This window comes from Balaenoptera physalus, assembly GCF_965194825.1.
Source record: "Balaenoptera physalus genome assembly, chromosome: 5".
NCBI lineage: Eukaryota > Metazoa > Chordata > Mammalia > Artiodactyla > Balaenopteridae > Balaenoptera > Balaenoptera physalus.
This window is the reverse complement of record NC_138884.1, coordinates 150763602-150782555: the sequence shown is the minus strand read 5'-3', so window position 1 is coordinate 150782555 and position 18954 is coordinate 150763602. Positions and strand designations below refer to the sequence as shown.

The 18954-nt window shown below is 64.2% G+C and overlaps 3 protein-coding genes across 7 annotated transcripts in view; 2 read left to right on the top strand and 1 right to left on the bottom strand.

Moving 5' to 3' along the window:
- PDE6B (phosphodiesterase 6B) overlaps positions 1-2706 on the top strand; it is a gene marked incomplete at its 5' end in the record, with an annotated part of 29822 nt that extends 27116 nt beyond the window's left edge. The window contains 2 exons of one of the 2 annotated variants that reach the window (XM_082462400.1): positions 33-189; positions 1017-2706. In XM_082462400.1, coding sequence (XP_082318526.1) covers positions 33-189; positions 1017-1078 — 219 coding nt within the window. In that variant the 3' untranslated portion in view covers positions 1079-2706. The remainder of the gene's footprint in view (positions 1-32; positions 190-1016) is intronic. The other variant, XM_082462401.1, reaches the window with a different exon arrangement.
- A 1631-nt stretch (positions 2707-4337) lies between these two features.
- MYL5 (myosin light chain 5) lies at positions 4338-11419 on the top strand. Of its 4 annotated transcripts, none has more exons than XM_082462402.1 (8): positions 4338-4658; positions 6839-6955; positions 8353-8460; positions 8624-8825; positions 9480-9584; positions 9995-10073; positions 10584-10632; positions 10967-11419. In XM_082462402.1, the coding sequence occupies exons 2-8, from the start codon at positions 6866-6868 to the stop codon at positions 11063-11065; spliced, it is 732 nt and encodes a 243-aa protein (XP_082318528.1). In that variant the 5' UTR covers positions 4338-4658; positions 6839-6865; the 3' UTR covers positions 11066-11419. The 4 variants fall into 4 exon arrangements, with proteins under 4 accessions (XP_082318528.1, XP_082318530.1, XP_082318531.1 ...); XM_082462404.1 differs by having other exon boundaries at positions 5911-6955; positions 8624-8699; XM_082462405.1 differs by lacking the exon at positions 6839-6955.
- Positions 11420-11594: 175 nt separating this feature from the next.
- On the bottom strand, positions 11595-18954 carry SLC49A3 (solute carrier family 49 member 3). The gene is given in 14 exon segments (XM_082461958.1): positions 11595-12021; positions 12595-12704; positions 12925-13018; positions 13021-13066; positions 13341-13373; positions 13376-13390; positions 13394-13498; positions 14214-14323; positions 14424-14891; positions 15628-15726; positions 15876-16086; positions 17059-17138; positions 18536-18592; positions 18681-18954. Coding segments are annotated over 14 exon segments (1854 nt in total). The 5' UTR covers positions 18814-18954; the 3' UTR covers positions 11595-11728.

Below are 18954 nucleotides of genomic sequence, written 5' to 3'. Positions count from 1 at the left end.
GGTGTGGTCCGACTTCTCGGTTCCCTTTCCAGGAGTTCTCCCGCTTCCACGAGGAGATCCTGCCCATGTTCGACCGGCTGCAGAACAACAGGAAGGAGTGGAAGACCCTGGCCGACGAGTACGAGGCGAAGGTGAAGGCCCTGGAGGAGGAGCAGAGGAAGGCGGCCGAGAGGACGGCGGCCAAAAAAGGTCTGCGCTCCACGCCTGCAGCCGCCAAGACTGCACAGCCGCGCCTCGCCTGCAGGGGGCGGGCGCGAGGCAACAGAGTTCAACCTGGAGAAAAGCCAGGCTCCAGGCGGCCCCGCGGTCGGCGCACCAGGGCTCCTGGCCGCAAGGGCGGCCACCGTGGGGAGGCCCATCCCACAGCAACAGCCCCGCTGATTCAGTGTAGCTGACGAGCACGGACTGACAGGGCGCGCTCGGGGTCCTAGCCGGGGGCTCAGGAGGGAGGTAACTGAGTGTTACTTCCTCTATAGAGGGGAGGAAAGCCCCGCTGAAATATCGTGAACTCTTAAAGCTCCTCTGTTCCATAATCAGTCAGCAGTGCCCTCTTAAGGAGCTCAGGAACTCCACCTACGCTCCCATGCCAGCCTCAGAGATAAAACAGCAGACCCGTAGAAGACGACAGAACGCGAGCTAGGAGTCAGCGTGCACGGTGTCTCTCCCTGCGCTGCGTGCAGACCACTCGTTCACCTTCACCCCGCACTGTGGGGACGTGGCTCTATTGTAACCGGTCAGCACGCCCCCCCAAATCAGAACCTGTGAGCTGTTGCCTTGGTTCTTGCTTGCGCTCTGCAACTTTTGTCGCCATTCCCTGAAATGTCCCGCAGGGGAGGGAACCAATAGAAACAAGCCAGCTTCAGAAAGGCCCAGGCTGGAGTGTCACCAAGGGCTAAACTAGGAACTGCTGGGCTAATCGGCTTAGGCCAACCAGCCGGTCTCTGCCCTTCCTCCTGCAGGGTGTGTGGAGGGGAGGAGCTCGGGTTTCTCGCTCACCATCTTGTCTTCTCTCGCAGTGGGCACAGAAGTTTGCAATGGCGGCCCGGCACCCCAGTCTTCCACCTGCTGCATCCTGTGAGCTGGTCAGCGAGCCCCCTGCCCCCTCACCCCACTGGGGCTGTGCCTCTAACCACCGGTACAAGAGGTTAAGAAGCCTGAGAAAATAACTGGAGACCATTTTGGATATTTTGAATTTTTTTAAGGTTTGTGTGTTTACGAACCAAAGCCAACTATGAACAATTTGAACGGTGTAGCCTACCTTACACTCATCCATCTTTTGGATGCATAGTAATACCACCAAGAGATCTTCAAAAACGGTCTGTGAACTGTGTGTCTAAAAGCATTGGGTGAATATATTCACACTGCACATGTATCTATGTGTATATGGGTGGAGAAATGGATACATAGATGCCAATTCCCATCTGGTTTAGGAAAAAAATATATGCACAAGAATTTAGAATAAAATCAAAAGAAAACACACTGCCCTTTTTTTATTTGGCGGAGGACGTTCATTTGTGACCAACCGGAAAATCCTGCCAGAAAGGTCCAGGCTGAGAACAGCAGTGATCAGACTTGAGTGATCTGTGCAGAAATAACCTGTAATAAAGCCTAAAGCCTGCCCGGGAGCTGCTCTGAACCGCGCTGACGGACCAGCGCCTGGGGTCTGCACCACTGAGGTTTCCTTCATGGGAGCAACCACATGCCTCCAAGGACCTAATTAATGGTTCTGAGCCGGGAAGAAAAGCCGAGTCAGACCCAAATGGGACAACGCAAAACTCACGCTTGAAATGGGTACTAAATTACCTGATAGAAGTTAAGGACTTTTAACTCATAACGTTAGCTCCAAAGCAAATGTTTCCAGATACTGGAAACTCTTCTTGGCTGCACCCTTGGCCAGGACTGCAAGGCCAATTGAGTTGTTTTAAGGCCAGTTCAAGATGCTGCCCTCTGCCAGCGCTCCCGGCAGGGGGGGGTTGGGGGGGGGGGATGGACACGCCCCACAAAACCTTCAGCTCAGTGGCACCTGGTGGTGACAAGGGCCTGTGGCTGGGGGCTCCGCCAGGTTCCCAGGGGGACCCCGTGCCAGCTACCCACCAACCTCAGGATACCCCAGGGGGTGTGCACCATCACGCACTCCAGCCTCACCTTAACTGAAAACAGGGTTGTACGCCGCTTCTCACTTTCTCCTCACGTTTGCAGATGAACTCATTTGACAAATGAACTGGGGCTCTAAGCCTAGGAAACCTGCTCCTGGCACAAAACTGGGAACAGCGACTTCTGACACCAGGCCTCGGGACGAAAGGCCACACCACCAGGGGTGGAGCCTGCCGTCTGCTCAGGCACAAAGGCCTGAGCCCCCTGAACAGCTAGCTGCACCCCCGCCTGGTCCTCAGGAGGCCACATCCCCTCCCTGGGGTCAAGGGGAGAATGTGCAGGAGGGCGATGGAAACCCAGGTCCCAACCATAAAGGCATCAGGCCATCTCCACCCCCACCATCTGCAAAGCCTGCCCCTCCCCTGCCCATCCAAGGGTCTGGGCCAGGCTCGGAGCATAGAAGGCCGAGCAGCGCTCACACGCCTGGCCAGCTGTGTCTCCACTACAGACCGCATCCTTTGGGCTCCGCCACAGATACCCCGGAGCAGGCAATGGAGGTTCTGTGCATCCCACCCGGTTTATGCACTGGTCACTGACTGGTTCTTCTGGAATCCCTCCCCATCCACACCCCACATAACCTGAGAAGGTAGGCACACAACTGCTGAGTCTGAGTCCAGGAACCAAACAACCGGGGACAGTAAAGGAAAGTCAGAGAATCACACAGTACAGGAGGCTTTATTCATCCACACTGCTCCAGGGAAAAGCAGGCTCACTTTAATATGCTGTCCTCTCGGGCTGAAAAATTGGAAGGAAAACAGACGCGCCGTTACACACTCGGGCCACCCAAAGGGCCCACTTTCGACGTTTGGTGTTAAACCACCCAGCATCTCATTCCATGGTGAGCCCGGCTATGCTCTGCTGCCACCCCCATCCTGGGCCTTCCTTATCCCGCCCGTCCAGACTGGAACCCGCCGCCGCAGGCAGGGAGAGGTGAGCCTAGTTCTGGTCCTGGGGCCTCTCTGAGGGTGGCAGACGGTTCGCCTCCAAGGCCTAGGGGCCCAGGCCTCACTAAAGGCAGGTATCGCCGTGTACCCCCAACACCCACACCTGCTCTCCCTCCCACTCCCCCAGAAGAGGACCCAGGGGCCAGCAGGGATCAAGACTGCGGCCCCTCCCCTCCAATGTGGGGCTCATCCGGAGCAGCAGCTGTTTCTGAAAATCCGGGTGGAGAACAAATCTAAGAGATTCGGCAACACGAGTACCTTCTGCCAGTTCTTTCTCTATGCGTCTCTGCTCATCCTGCTTCTTTTTCTCCTCAGCTGCTATCCTCCTCTCCTCCTCTGCCCGGGGTTTCAAGTAATCTGTTAAAGAAAAGGGAAGAGGAGGGGTGATATAAATGAACTTTTTCACCGAAGCGCTGAGTAAAAGGAATTCAGTCCACAAGCAAAGTCATCTTCAAGTGCACTGTGAACGCCAGAGGTACCTGCTTCCCACTCTCCTTTACCTAAATATACATAAAGCCCTGACACTCACTCCTCAACAGAGAGTCCAACCCGGAGGGCAGCTACAGGGTCCCCGCTGCCACCCCAGGCGTCTTGCCGCCCCTCACTCAGGCCTCTGTGCTGCAAGGGGCTGCCCGGCCAAACTACACGCCTGCCGCGACGGCGCTCGGGGGTCCAGCCCGCTCGGGTTTCTGGGTCTGGCGCCTCCCGCCCTGCCCCTCTCCTGCCCGAGCGCGTCTACTGCCCGGCACCGGGGACCCCGCACCGTCTTCGAGAAGCCCCGTGAGCGCCCCGTGGGCTGGGACGGCTGTATCCGCCCGTGGTCACTCACTGTAGCGCTTGGCTCCGTACGCCACGCCGAGGAACAAGGCGGAGTAACGGCCGAGCTGCGGGGAAAGGGTGGTCAGAACCGGCGGAGCGGAACCGGGGTCCGGGGGCCTTCTCAGCCCGCGGGGCGGGGGTCCCGGGCGCGGGGGACGGGTGAGGGGAAGGGGGGGCTCGCACCCACGGCGTCTGGGGCCGATGTGGGGGGTGGGCAATCGCAGCCTCCGGGTCGGGGCGCGGGGGGGTGAGAGAGGGGTGGTTGTCCCGCCGGGCGAAGGCCGGGCCGCAGGTCTCGAGCTCCGCGGAGTCGCTCACGCGCGGGCCCACGCGGAGCCGAGCACCTGGCCGCGGCCGCGAAACCTGGTTCACCTTGATGAGCGGAGAGACCTGCACTGGCGGAACCATCTTGCCCGTGACCTTCGCACCGGAAGCACAACGCGGACCGAGGAGGACGCCGCAAGGGCCCGGAAAACACGGGAGATGCAGACGCCCACCCCGGTGGGCGCATGCGCCGTCAGCAGCGAGAAGGCGCCGGAGCCGCCCCCTGGCGGCCGGAGGGAGAACGGCGCGCGCGCCCGTTCGCGGAGGGGTGACGTCACCAGGCGCGCGGCTCGCGGCAGGCTCCGCATGCGCAGTGGCCCCGGCGGCACGTGCTGGTTCCCCAGAGCGGGTGCGACCCCTCCAGGCACTGAAGTTTTCGGACCAGGTTGAGCACACATAGAGGCCCGCACACCACAGGTACAAATATTTGAAAAGTGTAAGTCCACATTACAAAGTGCGAAATAGCGTGCTCGCTATCCTCCCACCCTGGGCTGTGCCGCCCCGCCCACTGCTGCAGTGCGGCCCCAGCCACGCCGAGGTTCGTCCAGACCCGCAGCAGCCCCAGGTCAGCCCAGAGGACGGCCCAGGAAGGGGCTCGAGGCTCTGGGCAGGGAATCCGGGGTCCGGGTACGAAATGTAACCTGAGTGCAGGCCGGCTCCCAGCAGAGAGAGGTGGCCGTGGCCGGCCCCTCTGGGCTCACAGGCCACGCCGACCATGTGGCCTCCGAGTCGCTTCCCGGGGCCGCACTGCCTGGGGTGCCCCCTCCTGCCACCCCCACCCCCGGTCCCGGACCCAGCCCCGCAGCAGAGCTAGAGCTTCCTCACCCTAGGAGCCTCTCGAGCAGAAGGGCGCTCAGGTCTTCCTGAGAAGGCCACCCCAGCAGAGCCTGCTGCCTGCGTCTCCCCACCTCCGGCCCTCAGGATCACGCAGCCCCAAGCTTCACATCAGACAGGTCCTCACTCTCACTTCTGCTGCCCTCTGTTGGGGAGGCAGGGGTTGCACTGGTGGGGTACTCTGGCCCCCTCAGAGGAGAAGACTGTCTCCCCCAGATCTGTGGTCAGCCCCAGCGAAGACACAGCTGACCGAGCCCAGGTGTGCAAAGAGGCTGCCCAGAGATGGGCAGTGGTGGCCAGACAGCTTCCCAACTGAGCCTGCTGTGCTGACACATAGTTCCCATGGCAACGGGGCTTGGGGGCCCGGTGGGAGGACCACCCATGCCCTGGGCCTTGCGCTGCTCCAGGCATAAACTCCCGGAGAACCAGGGCTGGGGGCTCACGAGCGTCCCTGCTCCACTGCTAGGGGAGATCACTTCTGATTCTAAAGAGAACACAATGCAGGGACAGAAATTCCAGGGCACATAGCATGTGCTCAGTAACTCTGCAACAAGGGGAAGCCCCTCGGCAGCCGCCAGGGGCCTGAGCAGACCCTGCTCCCTCACCGTTTGCTGGGGAGCCCTGGCTCTGGGCCTTCCACTGGGAAACTAGTAAGTCACCTGTGCTGTTTCCTGGGCTGGGGGTGGGAACGCCAAGGCGGATCCTGCAGGGCAGCTGGGCTCTTTTCTGAACCCTGAGGACTCCTGCCTGATACCTGTCCTCTGTGGCCTCTGCGGGGCCTGCGGTGGGGGGAGGGCCTCTTGACCCGCCCCCTCCCCGCTCATTCCTTCCCAAGGAAGCTGTAAGCACACACTGACCCCACAAGGCACAGAGTAACCCTCGTCCGCTGCCCACAGGCCGTGTGGCGTCGCTGAGCACCACGCCTCCACCTCCTCCTTGCCCTGGAGCAGCCGGGCAGGTGACTTCAGGAGGCAAATGTGGTTTCCCTTCCCTGGATTTTAAAATAAACCAGATTTCTCAGCAACTCCTCTTTCCAGAATCAAAAATAAATTCCTCTGGGGCTGAAGGTGGGGCCAGAGTGCTGGTGGGGGGACCACATACCACTAGCTTCCACGGTGCCGGGGGGAGTGGCGGCCAGCGGAGGGCACGCACAGGCCCAGGAACACACGCTTACGGAAACCGCCCAGATAAGACCCCTGAAGCTGGGGAGACCCACATTGGCCCAGAGTCCTTCCTGGGGACTGCGGGGTGGGGCCGGGGGGCGCATCCAACCTGGCTCAGGACGCAGGGGCCGCCTGCTGACACCCCTGCACCTGTCAGGGCCAGCTGTCCGTGCTGAATCCCGATATTCTCCCAGGAACCAGGCTCTGCGGCTATCTTTAGAGCTGCGCTCAGACCGAGGCCGGCCGCAGGACACCTCCCCAGGGGCTCAGCTAGCCTCCTCTGGCCCTGCCTGAGTCTGGGCCTCCTGAGCACAGACCCCACGGGCCTACCCTCTCTCGGTGTGCTGTTCCCCACTCCCGCAGCCCAGCCGAGGTCCGTCCCGGCGTCGCACCCAGACCCGCCTGGCTGGCAGTGATGGGGTCCCCGCGCAGCCCAGGCCCAGGTGTCCCACATCGGTCACACATTAGCCCCCCAGGTCCCTCCAGGCGGGTCACGCATCCCCAGCCAGGTTCCTCAAATGGTAAGCTGGCCCTGGGATCGCGGATGGCAGCACCTCAGGAGCACCACGTGACGGAGGGTGTGTGCCTCTCGCCTTCCAGCCGCAGCAGGTGCTGTGTGGTTCAGAGATGTGCCCCGAGGACCCCCACCCAGTGATTGCAGCTCATCCCAACCCCACCCAGACCTGGCCCTGGAGGCTCAGAAAACTTGTCCTCCAGGTATGAAACTGTGGAATCCCACCTGCCCACTTCATCTGCCCGCTGGCCTCCTCCTGGTGCTCGGCCTGCAGGCCCACCCCCCCCCCCATCCCTTCCTGCCACCAACTCTGCACTTGCCCACCGCCAAGGACCAGGGCATCTTCTCCCTGACTTTGTGGTGGCCGCCAACATCTGGCACCACCCACAGGCACCTGGGCCAGGTTCCCTCCCCAGACTCTGCCCCTGGGGCCATGGTGTAGCCGGAAGATCTGGCTGAGTGCTGGGCCCAGCCCAGCCCATGTGGGCCATCCTCCATCCCAGAAACGTCTTCCCCCTCTGAGGACCAGGCAACGAGCTCCCTGCCGTGGGGACAGGAGGGCTGGCCCCAGGGCTGGGGTCGGGGCCTGGGACGTCTCTGCCACCAAGGCGGGGAGGCAAGGGCAGACAGACATACTTGGGGAACGCTTGCTGACTGGCCACCAGGGTCATTCACAGTAACTGTGTGCAAGTCTGGGAAAGGTGCCCCTTCCTCTGGCTCCCGCAGTCCCCAGGCCCTTGACCCATGTGCAGGTCACCCCAGAGATGCACAGAATCCAGGAGAACACAGGCTCCAGGGTAGGGGGCAGGTGGGGGGGTGCCGGGAGTCTGGGGGCCTATTGGGCCAGCAGGATGGGGGCGTCTGACTCACTGCTGGCTGCCAGAGCTCGCTCTGCAGTTGTCCAGTCCCCCGGGTAGCCCTGAGCCTGTCCTTGTAGGGAGTGGCAGCCGGAGTCTGAGCTGTCCTGGGGGACTGGGTAGGAGCTTAAGACGGACGACCTCAGCAGGGAGGGCACAGACCATTGCATCAGGCAGACCCAGGCATGGTGAGTGTGCTGCGTGTACACACACGAGTGTGTCTGTACCTGATGTGTGTGTGGGACCGTGTGGATGGGTGTGTGTGCACGTGTCACATGCATGAGTGTGTTTTGCCTGATTACGTGTGCATACAAGTTGAGTTTGTGCGCATGTGTGAGGGTCTGCGTGTGCTGGGGTTTGGGGGAGATCTGTGCCCTATGACAGCCCTGGTGACAGCCTGGCCTTCACCCTAGCGGGATCCCCAGAACAAGCCCTTCCACCTTCTGGCCGCCGGCACGGTTCATTTGCTCCCTGGTCCTCCTGGCTGGGCTGCAGACTGAGCAGGGCATAGTTCAGGGTGAACCCTGGGTGCTGTGCTCTGCCAGGGGCCCCCCAGGGGCCCCTCTGACCGTGCCAAGCACCTGCAGCTGCCCCAGCCCAGGGACACGGGCTTGGGGCCCCCTGGAGCTCCAAATGCCATGGTCCACCCATCCTCTGCATTAAGTCTCCCCAAATGCCTGGGTGCCCCCAAGGAGACCCTCGGGCAGGCTGGGGGACCCTGAGCCTTGGTGTTCTCGTCTCAGGCCAGCAGGAAGACCAAGAAGAAGGAAGGGGGGGCCCTGCGGGCCCAGAGGGCATCATCCAATGTCTTCTCCAACTCTGAGCAGACCCAGACCCAGGAGTTCAAGGAGGTGAGGCCCTGCTCTTGTACCGGGAACCCCTCCACCCAGAAGCTCATGCCTGAGGGGTCCCCTGGGAAATGTAACGCAGGTGACAAGGCCCTCGATCCAGAGCCAGGAAAGGGGGCGCCTGCCCTCATTCGGGGCAGCCCAGTGAACCTGGCCTCAGTTCCAGGCGTTCACACTAATGGACCAGAACCGAGACGGCTTCATTGACAAGGAGGACCTGAAGGACACCTACGCCTCCCTGGGTATGTGCCCCAGGGGCAGAACGCCACCACAGCACCCCGACTCCCCGCCCTCCGGCTCCCAAGCATGTCCTCGCTCTGCCTCGGCCGTCAAGCCTGACCTGACTTCCCGTGGGCTCGGAGGAGGAGGTGGGCCTCTCCTGGGGAGAAATTCCCCTCTAGTTTGACCAGGGCTGGCAGAGGGCATCACGGGGTGGGTGGCACAACCCGAGCATGGGCGTCCCAGAGCGGGAGGCTGGGTAAAGAGCTCGAGAAGGGGCTGATGCCTCTGCGCGGGGGCGGCTGGCACTCCCACCCCCGGGCGCGGTGAGGAGGCCCAGGAATGGAGCTGGGAGGGGACAGGGAGACCCACCTTGGCAGGCACGGCCCAGCCCGAGGCCCTCCCTCACTCCCCACCTCTGCCCGAGGTGGTCCTGCCCTTGGAGCCGGGGGCGGGGCAGGCCGGCTTCTACCTGGGGGGTGCCCGCCTTTCCTCCAGGCCCCCTCACACCCAGGTAACAGATCACAGGCCTTCTGGGCTCCTCTCCCCCACTCAGTCCACCTCCTGGGGCTGGGGTTTGGGGTTCTGCTGACCCTCAGAACCCGCATCCACCACGCCTGGGCCGAGGGTGCCTGCACTGGCTCACCCCTCTCTCTCCGGTCTCCCCATCTTCGTTCTGGGGTTGCCTGGAGAATGATGGAGGGGGTGGCCCCGTGGGGCATCTGTACGGACCACAAGGCAGCCAGGGCGGGCGACACTCCTGCCCTGTGACCCCACCCCCCCACCCCCGACGTCTGCAACAGGCAAAACCAACGTCAAGGACGAGCAGCTGGACGCCATGCTCAAGGAGGCCTCGGGGCCCATCAACTTCACCATGTTCCTGAACATGTTCGGGGAGAAGCTGAGCGGTGAGTGCCGGGCCAGCCCGCAGGTCTGCCAGCGCAGTGTGTGCGCTTACTTGCTTCCAAGCACTTAGAGATCCACACGTCTCACATAAAAACCCAAATTTGCAGATCCCTTGAAAAACCCCAGGACCTGGCATTCTGGGACCCACATCTGTGGGGCCCCGTCAGCCCCCCAGGGTGGGTGAGCTGACAGCCCAGACCCAACTCTTCGCCCACTGACGGGGGCCTCTGTCCCTCACTGAGAACTCGCCCAGCTCTGGGCCCAGCGGGACCCAAGGGACCCCAAGAACAGTACCCCTGGGGTGGGAGCTGAGGGTCTCCCAGGTGCTCAGAGTGGGAAGGCCATTCAGGGCACTGAGTGGGCAAGGGTATGGACCCCAAGACGCCCAGGAATCAAGGCCTCCTGTGGGCAGGCACGGGTGCCGAGGAGACCATCCTCAACGCGTTCAAGATGCTCGACTCCGACGGCAAAGGCAGCATCAACAAGGACTAGTAAGTGTGGCCGCAGGCGCCCGGGCATCACCAGGGTAGGAGGGGTGCCAACACCCCCGCCCAGCTTTCAGGTCCTGATTGGCCTGCCCGGGATCCTGAGTCCCTCAGGGTAACCGAGGGCAGGATCAGCCCTACCCACACGGGGCCAGTGGTCACTGCCATTCAGACCATCGCTGGGTCTGTAGCCCCTTTGGGGGCTACTTCAGCCAGGCACCACGAACGAACCTATTCAGTGTGCCAGGCACTGGCCCCCAGGGGTGTGGGGGTCAGGGAAGGCTCCCTGTGGGCACCCCCCCACCCCACCCCAGTGCCCAGGACTCACCCAGAGCCAGGCTCCCAAGAGGCACCTGCCCTGTGAGCGGGTGGGATTGAAGGGGGGGCACACCCACCTCGGAGCAGCCCTGTCCCCCCACGTGGCCCCGCCACGGGGCTCCCCCGGGGCCACCCCTCCAGGTCAGGGCCGTGCCTTCTCCAGAGCAGCCTAATCTGGCCCCTCTCCCCTGTCCTCAGCATCAGGCGGCTGCTCATGTCCCAGGCCGACAGGATGACTGCTGAGGAGGTTTGTCCCCCCACCCCCACCCCACCTCCTTCCCCAAGGCCCTCTGTGAAGCCCAAGCATGGCTCTCGGGGCGCAGGAGGGGGATGTGCCTCAGCCCCCAGAGGCTGCAGCCTTGGGGAGGGTGGGACGCCCTGTGTCCAGGAGGGGAGACACCCGCCCCGGCCCCAACCCTTGCTCTGCAGGGTCTCCCCCCACTTCCTTCTCCCCAAGCACAGAAACAAGACAGCCTGGAGTCCAGTTCCTGTAATTAATTCACCTGCTGGCTACGGCCTCAGGGACCCTCCCACTCCCTCCCACCCCTGCCTGGGCCTCACGACCCCCACCAAACTCGCAGGTTGACCAGATGTTCCAGTTCTCCACCATCGACGCTGCAGGCAACCTGGATTACAAGGCACTGAGCTACGTGCTCACGCACGGGGAGGAGAAGGAGTGAGGGGCACCCCTACCCCACTGGGCCGTGGCCAGTTCAATAAACGTGAACCCACAAACCAGCCTGCGAGTGTCTCTTTCGGAGGGAGAATGTGTCCCCCTGGGAGTGGGAGTGTCCCCCTGGGGGCAGGAGGGTATTCAGGGGGTGGGAGCGTCTGCCTGGGGCCCACCCTCTGCTTCCGGCCCAGCCTGGTCCCACCTGCTCTCCCCACCTGTGCTAGCGCCAGGCTGGGGGGCTGCTCGTTCAGGGGTCTGCAGAGGTTGAGCATGGCTCTGGGATAGGCTCCTTCAAGGAAGGCCTTCCCCACACCTGTCCACTCCAGACTCGGCCACGCTGGGGCCCTCAGAATCCCCAGCCCACTCAGCGCCCCCTCAGCCCGTGCCCCCAGGCCAGGCCAGCCTCCCCACACGCAGCCCCTGCCCCAGCCACCCTGGGTCTGGCCTGGCCGCTGGAGCGCCCCGCCCGGTCGGCGGCCTCTTGTCTACACAGCAGCAGCTCTCCTTGCTACATCCACAGGGAGTCCCCTGGGCCAGCCCGCCTGTGTTCCAGGACCCCGGGCCCCCCGGATGCTGACACCGTCCCGGCCTCAGGTGTGACTGGTGCAGCCGAGGGGACCAGGGCCTGCCTCTCCTGGCCATCCCTTCACGTCCCCAGGCCCTCTTCTCATCACACCAACTGCTCCCTGGCCTCTGGTCCTCTGCAGGGGCCCCATGACGTCTCGGAGGACTCCCAGGGGGAGGGAGGCAGAGCCAGGAGCACCGGCCCCAGGAGGGGCTGCTGGGGACGGGGGGCCGCGGCGGGGCCTCGGGGGGTGGCTGCCGAGGTTGCCGGGCGCACGGCCTCCTGGATAGAGGGGCTGGCGTCGGCCTCGGCCTGCAGGCGCCGGTGTGGGGTGTGGAGGAAGAGTACCACAAGGCAGCTGAAGAGGACGCGCAGGCCGGCCACCAGCAGCGTGGACACTGGGGAGACGTGGCCCAGCTCTGCCGAGGCCCCCCAAGTGCCGGAGTGCCCACCCGGGTGCTGGGGACCCCGGACCCCACTAACCATGACCTCAGAGTGACCCCGGAGACAGCTCCTGTCCCAGCCCCAAGAGGCCCCAAAGGTGGGTTCACAGCCATGAGCCCCAAGGTCACCGCACCAGGTCTGGGGACGTGGGCGTGCAACACGCCATCTCTCTGGTGGCCGACCCCACTCCTGCCTTTCTCTCACACTCTCTGTCTCTGTCTTTGTCTTTCTCACTCTCTGTCTCTCCCTGACTCTCTTTGATCTCATTTCAAAACCAGTCACGTAGGGGTTAGAGGTTGAGCTCTCATAAGGGCCTCAGGGCTGCTCCCACCAGGCTGAACCTGAGGTTCGGCCTGTTGCCCTCTGACCCCACCCCGACCCCCCAACCCCCGCCATGGGTGCCCTGCACCCGCCCACCAAGGACAGCGGAAGTCGCCAAGAGGCCCATGGAGGGGAGATTCCCAGGGCTGGGTGGGGGCCGACCTGCCGGCCTGCACGCTTGGAGCCCCACAGGCTGCGGCCCTCACCCTTCCAGTCTAGCGGGTCCTGGCCGTCCCGGCAGGTGGAGAAGGACGGCTCCACGCGGCGCACGGTCAGGGAGGTCAGCAGCGCCATGGTGAGCACACCCTCGGCCTGCCTGCACAGCCACGAGGCCCTCAGCCCTGCCCGGGGCACTGCTTGCTGCCCCGGCACCCGTAGTCAGCCCGAGGGCAGGGCACTGCTCTGGTCACCGTGGGCCCAGCGGCCAGCCCAGGCCAGCACATGGCAGGCGCGCAGGTCACCTGCTGTGTGGCCTGGGGTGGGGTGAGGGGAGGGTCTCCGGGTCCCCAGGGAAGCGTTGGGGGATGGGCACTCACCCCAGCACGAGGACCAGGCCCGCGCCCGCAGCCTCGCCCACAGGGAAGGACCACTCGACAGCCAGCTCCATGGCGACAGGCGCCGCTGAGAAGCAAAGAGCCCAAGCAGCGAGCAGATGGTCTGTCCCCCGAGCCGGGGCACCTGGGGGCAGCGAGCCGCACAGATGGATGGGGCGGGAGTCAGACATGCCACAGCCCTAGACGCCCAGACCCAGCCAGGCCCTGCACCGGGGGGTCGGGGCAGTGCCCAGGGTTGGAGAGGCCACGGAGCCTGTCCCACGCAGGGACCGCCCCAACCAGCAGTGCCTGGGCCCGAGTGGGTCTGGATGTCCGTTACGGCCGACCTGCCAACCCCCCCACCCCGAGGCACCCCACTTTGACTCCTGCAAGGTGGTCTCGGCTCAGAGGACTCTCACCAGGGCAAAGGCCACGCAGACCAGAGGTGTCGTGTCAGGCAGAGGCCGATCTAGACAGCTCCAGTGAAATGCTTGGTCCGGTCCACGTACAGGCCAAGAGCCAGCGCCCCCAAGACCCCAAACGCAATGAAGAGAGCCCCGCAGAGGCCTGCAAATTCCTGGAGGAGGAGAGGAGGCGGGGGCGCCCTTTCATCTGGGCTCCAGGAGGAGGCCCTCATCCTTAGGATGTACGCCGTCACCGGGGAGCCCACGGCAGGGTCACTGAACGGAACCTGAGGCCCAGGCAGGATGACACGGAAGGCTCGGCTGCACCGTTGGCTGGGGGAAGAGGTGTCCTCCCCTGGAGGTGCCATTTCCCTGCGTTACCCCCACCCAGGAACTCAACAATTGCTAGAGAAAGGGCCTGGCTACTGCAGACACCCCTCAGTGCCAATCACCCCTGAAAAACTGGGAACACGAGGGGCCCGAACCCCACACCCAGGGCTGATGCAGACAGTGGAGGGCACGGCCAGAGGTGCTATGAGTGGAGCAAGGCCCTCTCCTCTGCATCTCCACGATCAGTGGGTCTCACGGGGCTGGGGTGGGTGGGGCATGGGGGAAGCGCCACACGAAACCCCAGTGGAACACACTTGGGCTCTGCCAGCACCCCGTCCCCACGGCCACCACCCCACTGTCTGCAGACACAGATTTTCACACAGCATCTCAGTAGCGCCCACATCACCCCGTCCAGGTATGGAAACCCAGCGCCTGGGGAGGTCATGGGCCATTCCACGGCCACCAGCGGGAGAGCAGCGGCGGAAGAGAGCCTGTGGGGTAACAGGCCCCCAAAGCTCCGTCCTGCCGCGGGGCCCCCAGGGCGGGGCCGGCACCCACGCTGGAGTAGCCATTCACGCAGAGGATCTGCTCCAGGAGGGACGAGAAGCTGGAGAAGATGCCAATGCTGCCCCCAGAGCACACGGCCAGTAGGCCTCGTTCCTTGCGAGCTAAAGGGGAGGGGCTGCTCGGTCCAGGAGCTCCAGCAGCACAGCCAGAGGCGCCCCGGGGCAGCCCCGCCCCCTCCCCTCCCAGCCTCCCCCGGCACACACCGCACTGACCAGCTCCAGCCGGCTAGGAACTTCCGCGAGGTGGAGTGGACAGCCCCCGCGGAGGGCGGGGCGGGGGGCGTGCTCTCCCAGACGCACGCAGCGGGCAGCAGGGGTGATGCAGGTGCCCAGCTGCGGGGAGGGTACGAACGAGTGCACTCGCGTGTGTGTGCAGGCACAGGCACAGGCCCTCGAGGATGCGTGCACACGCGTGTGGGTGCCTCATGCCTGCGGCTCCAGGCTCCTTGCCGGCTACCCCCACAGGTCATCCCCAGGTGGACGTCGGCAAGCCCCAGGGTTGTGCTGGGCCTGCTCTGCTTCGTTGCATTTGGAAACCCAGCTTTCAAGATATGTCTGCAACCCAAAGGTGACTGCGACAGCCTCAGCCTCAGCCCTCTCCGGGAGCTCCATCCAGCGGCCACCTGGAACCCCCCTCCCACCTCTGTGAACGACCCCAACACTCGCCCAGCTGGAAGCCCCTCTCACCTCGGCGCACCTCCAAACCCCCAGCCCTGAGCCTGCCCCACTGCCCCACCCGATCAAAGCCCTGGCTCTCTCCCTGGACACTCTGGGCACACCCTTGGCTCTCCGAGTCTTTCTGGACCAGATGGAGTCACTCTCCCCTCCGACGCCCCCCCAGGTGTCCATCACGCCAATGCTTGGCACCTGCGCTGACCCTTCCCGCCACCCTCCCCTTGCTCGGCGGACACACTGGCCTCTGGCTGCAGGCCCCGCCCCTCGGCCTCACGCCCACCTCAGAGTCTCCTGGCCCCTCATCTCCCTCCCTTGCCCCCCACAAACGCCTCCTCCTGCTCCAGCCGGCCTCTCGCCCCTCCGGAGCTGCCTCCCCGCCAAGGAAACCGCCAAACATCCGGGTCCCTGGAGGTGTGCCTGATGCTGGGAAGGTGCCCAGTACTTGCACATGAGGAGACCCCGCGTGCATGGAGTGCGACCCATGTGTGACCGCGGAAGGTGGCCAGTGCACACTCACACAGACAGGTGTGGACGCACGAGCCCGCCATGACGGCACTGTGCACACACGCACTAGCACACAGCCCATAAACATACACACACACATGCAAACACGTAGCCATTCATGCACACCGACACACACTACACCATACACACGGGTGCACACACATGCACACAAACACACATGCACATGAGCCTGCATGCACACACACCGCACACACACACTCACGTGCGTGCACTCCTGAGCTCCCTCACCATCAAGGGGATGTCCTCCTCCTTCTTCACCAGGGTGGGAGACAGCAGGTTGGCCACCAGGATGCCCAGGGGGTTTGCTGAATGGACGGCGACATGTGTCAGCTCAGAGTGGCAGGCTGGTCCCCAGCCCCCAGGAGGAGTCCCCACCCTCCAAGAGCGGGGAGCGCAGAGGTGCCGGGCCATGCACTAAGCCAGCGGGGACGTCGGCCTCACCCCCGGGACTCACACACGGTGCAGATCGTGTTGGCTGGGGCCCTCTGGCGCTCGGGAAACCACAAGGCGGCCAGCTTGGCTGGAGAGATGACCAGGGTCTGGGCGAGGGCACAGAGGCTCTGCCCACCCATGAGGAAAGCAAATGGGTCCTGGCTGCTGGTGATCATGCAGGGCTGGGAGCGGATCACGCTACCCACAAAGTTCAGCCACGCACATAGGATGGTCTGCAGGGCTGGGGTCAGAAGAGCTGCCCACCAGCCCAGACTACCCCCTCCAGCACCCCAACCTCCACCCACCATGCAATGGCTGGGGACCCGAATCTAGGGAGGGGGTGATGGCTCTCGAGCCCGCACTCGGGGACCCCACCCCCAGCCACGTGGACGCGTAGTTTGCCCAGATGGGCCAGGCAGAGGAGCACACTGGGGGCCACTCAGCGGACACTCAGTGCCTGTGGGGGACAGCCAGGTGGACAAGGGCTTTCTGCAGGAGGGAGGGGGAGGCAGGCCTGGCTTGGCCCTGAGATGAAGGTGTCGCAAAACAAGCCCGTGAGCACTCCACCTCGGGGGACCCAGCAACGCAGGAGCTCGCCCGGGCCGCGCCCCCCACAGTGGAGGCTACGAGAGCCAGGCTTCCTAACCCAAACAGAGCTCTGACCACAAAGCCTCACACGACTCCGAGCTTAGGCGACAGCTGCCTCTCCTTCCCTTTTTTCAGGACAGAGCCGGGCGCAGATCTCCCAGGTTTAGGGAGAGCTCCACGCAGGCCCAGCGGCTTCCTGCCCGGCCTGATCCAGCGGCGAGAAAGCCTGGTGTCTGGTCGCCACACCTGCCCTGCTGAGCAGCCAAGCTCATCCCTCGCCAGCCTCGCCCCATCCTCGTTTATCCCCAGAGCTTGTGGCCGGAGGGGCAGAGACAGGTCTAAAACACACACAGTGACGTGGGGACAACTGTTTGCCCCCACTGCACATTTCCCTTCCACCCGTTCCCAGCCTGCCAGGTGCCCCTGCATGTCCTTTGAGAATGCTGGCGGCCGCCCCACACGCTGGCTCTCACCCAGACCCACTCCAGGGCCACCCAGACCTCACTCCAAGCACAGCCCCACCTGCCCTTCACACTGCCCCTCAGAACCCGAGGGCCCTGCTCATCTGGCTGCAAAGGGCATAAGCAAGGGGCCACGTGGACTTGGCCGGGACACACCTGATGGTCCCTGCTCCCAGTGGTGACCACGCAGGGATCATGACAATTCCGGGTGCGATTCTTGTTTGCTCCGTAATGACCTGTGAACAAGACAAGTGCAGTGGGACAGCCTCGGTGTCCAAGGACCTTCTCAGGGCCGCCCGATGCCTGCCCACCCCCAGACTCATCACAGCAGCTCAGGGGGCTGGGGGAGACCGCTGCTCTGCATTCTCAGACCAATGCACCCAAACCCAGTTCTGGCTTCACAGCGTCTAGACACAGGGACGTGGTGAGTCCTGCAGAGAAAAGAGGCTTCTGGAGTCCTGGCAGACCCCAGGCCCAGGCAGCAGAGGCCACCTGTCCCAGCATGGGGCTAGCCAGCAAGGAGAGGAGAGAAAAGGCCCCAAGAAGTTTGGAATGACATCCAAGAGGGGATGCCACCCGAGAACCTCTCCGAGGCGGTGTCTTCCTGCCTCGCCTGCCGCCCCGCCTCCTCTCGGTCTCTGCTTCTGACTGTCCCTCGGCCACTTGGCACCTCCCTGAGCTGTGGGTCCCGCTGCCACCTGCAGCTCTGCATTACGTGATTGTGGCCACCCAAGGCTGCCCAACCAGTCCCTGGGATCCTGAGGGAGGCCAAGCGATGTTCCTTCGGCAGACGCGGCAGCACAGGGGAGGGGAGCCCAGGGAACCGGCGGGGGCAGCACGGCAGCCTGATCCCCAGGGAAGGCGGCCACGCGGGCTCAGCTTTGGGAAGGGCGTGCAGATAGATGCCCACCCAGGGCACACGAGGGTGGCCCGGCCCAGGGCTGGAAGGGAGGAGAGAGGTCCACCGGCTAAGCCCGGCAGGCAGCGTGTGATGGGCTGGGCAGAGCAACTGGGGCCTCAGGGGTGAGTCTGGGGGAGAAGCAGGCAGGGAGAGCTGGGTCCCTGGAACTGGCAGACCTGGTTCTCACTGCCTGCTTCTCTGGTCTCGGGGGCTGTGATGATGAACACAGTCCCAGACAGCAGTGGGGACAGTTCTAGAACAGCTGACGGGTCACTGCAGACCCCAGCTGGGTAGCTATGAAGAGAACGGTTGGGCAGGTAAGGAAGGCCTCCTGTGAGGGACCTTGGAACTGAGTCAGAAACCCAAGGAGGGCGTCCAGGGCACAGGTAAGGGGGTGCGGAGGGCAAGAGCCAGAGCCAGATGCAAAGGCCTGTGCCAGGGGTTGTGCTTTGCAGAAGGGAGGCGGGGACCACTGGAGGAGACCTTCTTGGCTGTGGACAGGGACCCCCTCCTGTGGCAGGAGAGGGATCCTTTCCAAACCAGCGAGGGTCACAGGACCCAGGCGCAGTCACCGCGAGGGCAGACACAAGCCCCGTTCTCCCTGCTCAGCCTCGGCCAGGGAAGGGGCTCTCCGTCCCTGTCCCACCCTGAGGTCGCCGGCGGCCCCGCCCCGCGCTCCCGCCGTCCCGCAGATCCCGAGAGGTCGGAGGGCCGGTCCTAGAGCGGCCGCACCCGGGTTCTCACTGTCCGATTCTCCGGAGAGGCGGGCGCCCGGCGAGCACCGGGACACTGGCGGGCGCGAGGGGCGCGACAGGCGGGGCTCAGCGGGGTCCCGGCCTCGGCTCGCGCCCCCGCCCCAGCCCCCCGAGCCCCGAGCCCCGTTCCGTGGCGTTGGAGCAGCTGAGCCGGCTGAGCACCGGCAGGGAGACCCAGCGGGGCGCGTAGGTGCCCAGCACGCTCCGGGCGGGAGCCGCGGCGGCCGCAGGCCCGACCGCCGCCGGCCCCGCCATCGCCGCCGCGCCCCGGCTGCCGGCGTTTGGAGCCGCGCGTGGGCTGGGACCGCCCTCGGAGGTGGGGTCGGACCGTCCCCGCCCCAGGGGCAGGGGTCACCACCCCGCCCGGCGGAAAAGGGACGAACTAAGAAGCTGGAT

Bases quoted from the DNA above. Each gene is read 5' to 3' on its own strand.
- MYL5 (XM_082462402.1), top strand. From the start codon at position 6,866: ATGTGCCCCGAGGACCCCCACCCAGTGATTGCAGCTCATCCCAACCCC. The intron at 8,461-8,623 runs GTGAGGCCCTGC...CCTCAGTTCCAG, and splicing joins AGACCCAGGAGTTCAAGGAG to GCGTTCACACTAATGGACCA. The intron at 9,585-9,994 runs GTGAGTGCCGGG...TCCTGTGGGCAG, and splicing joins GTTCGGGGAGAAGCTGAGCG to GCACGGGTGCCGAGGAGACC.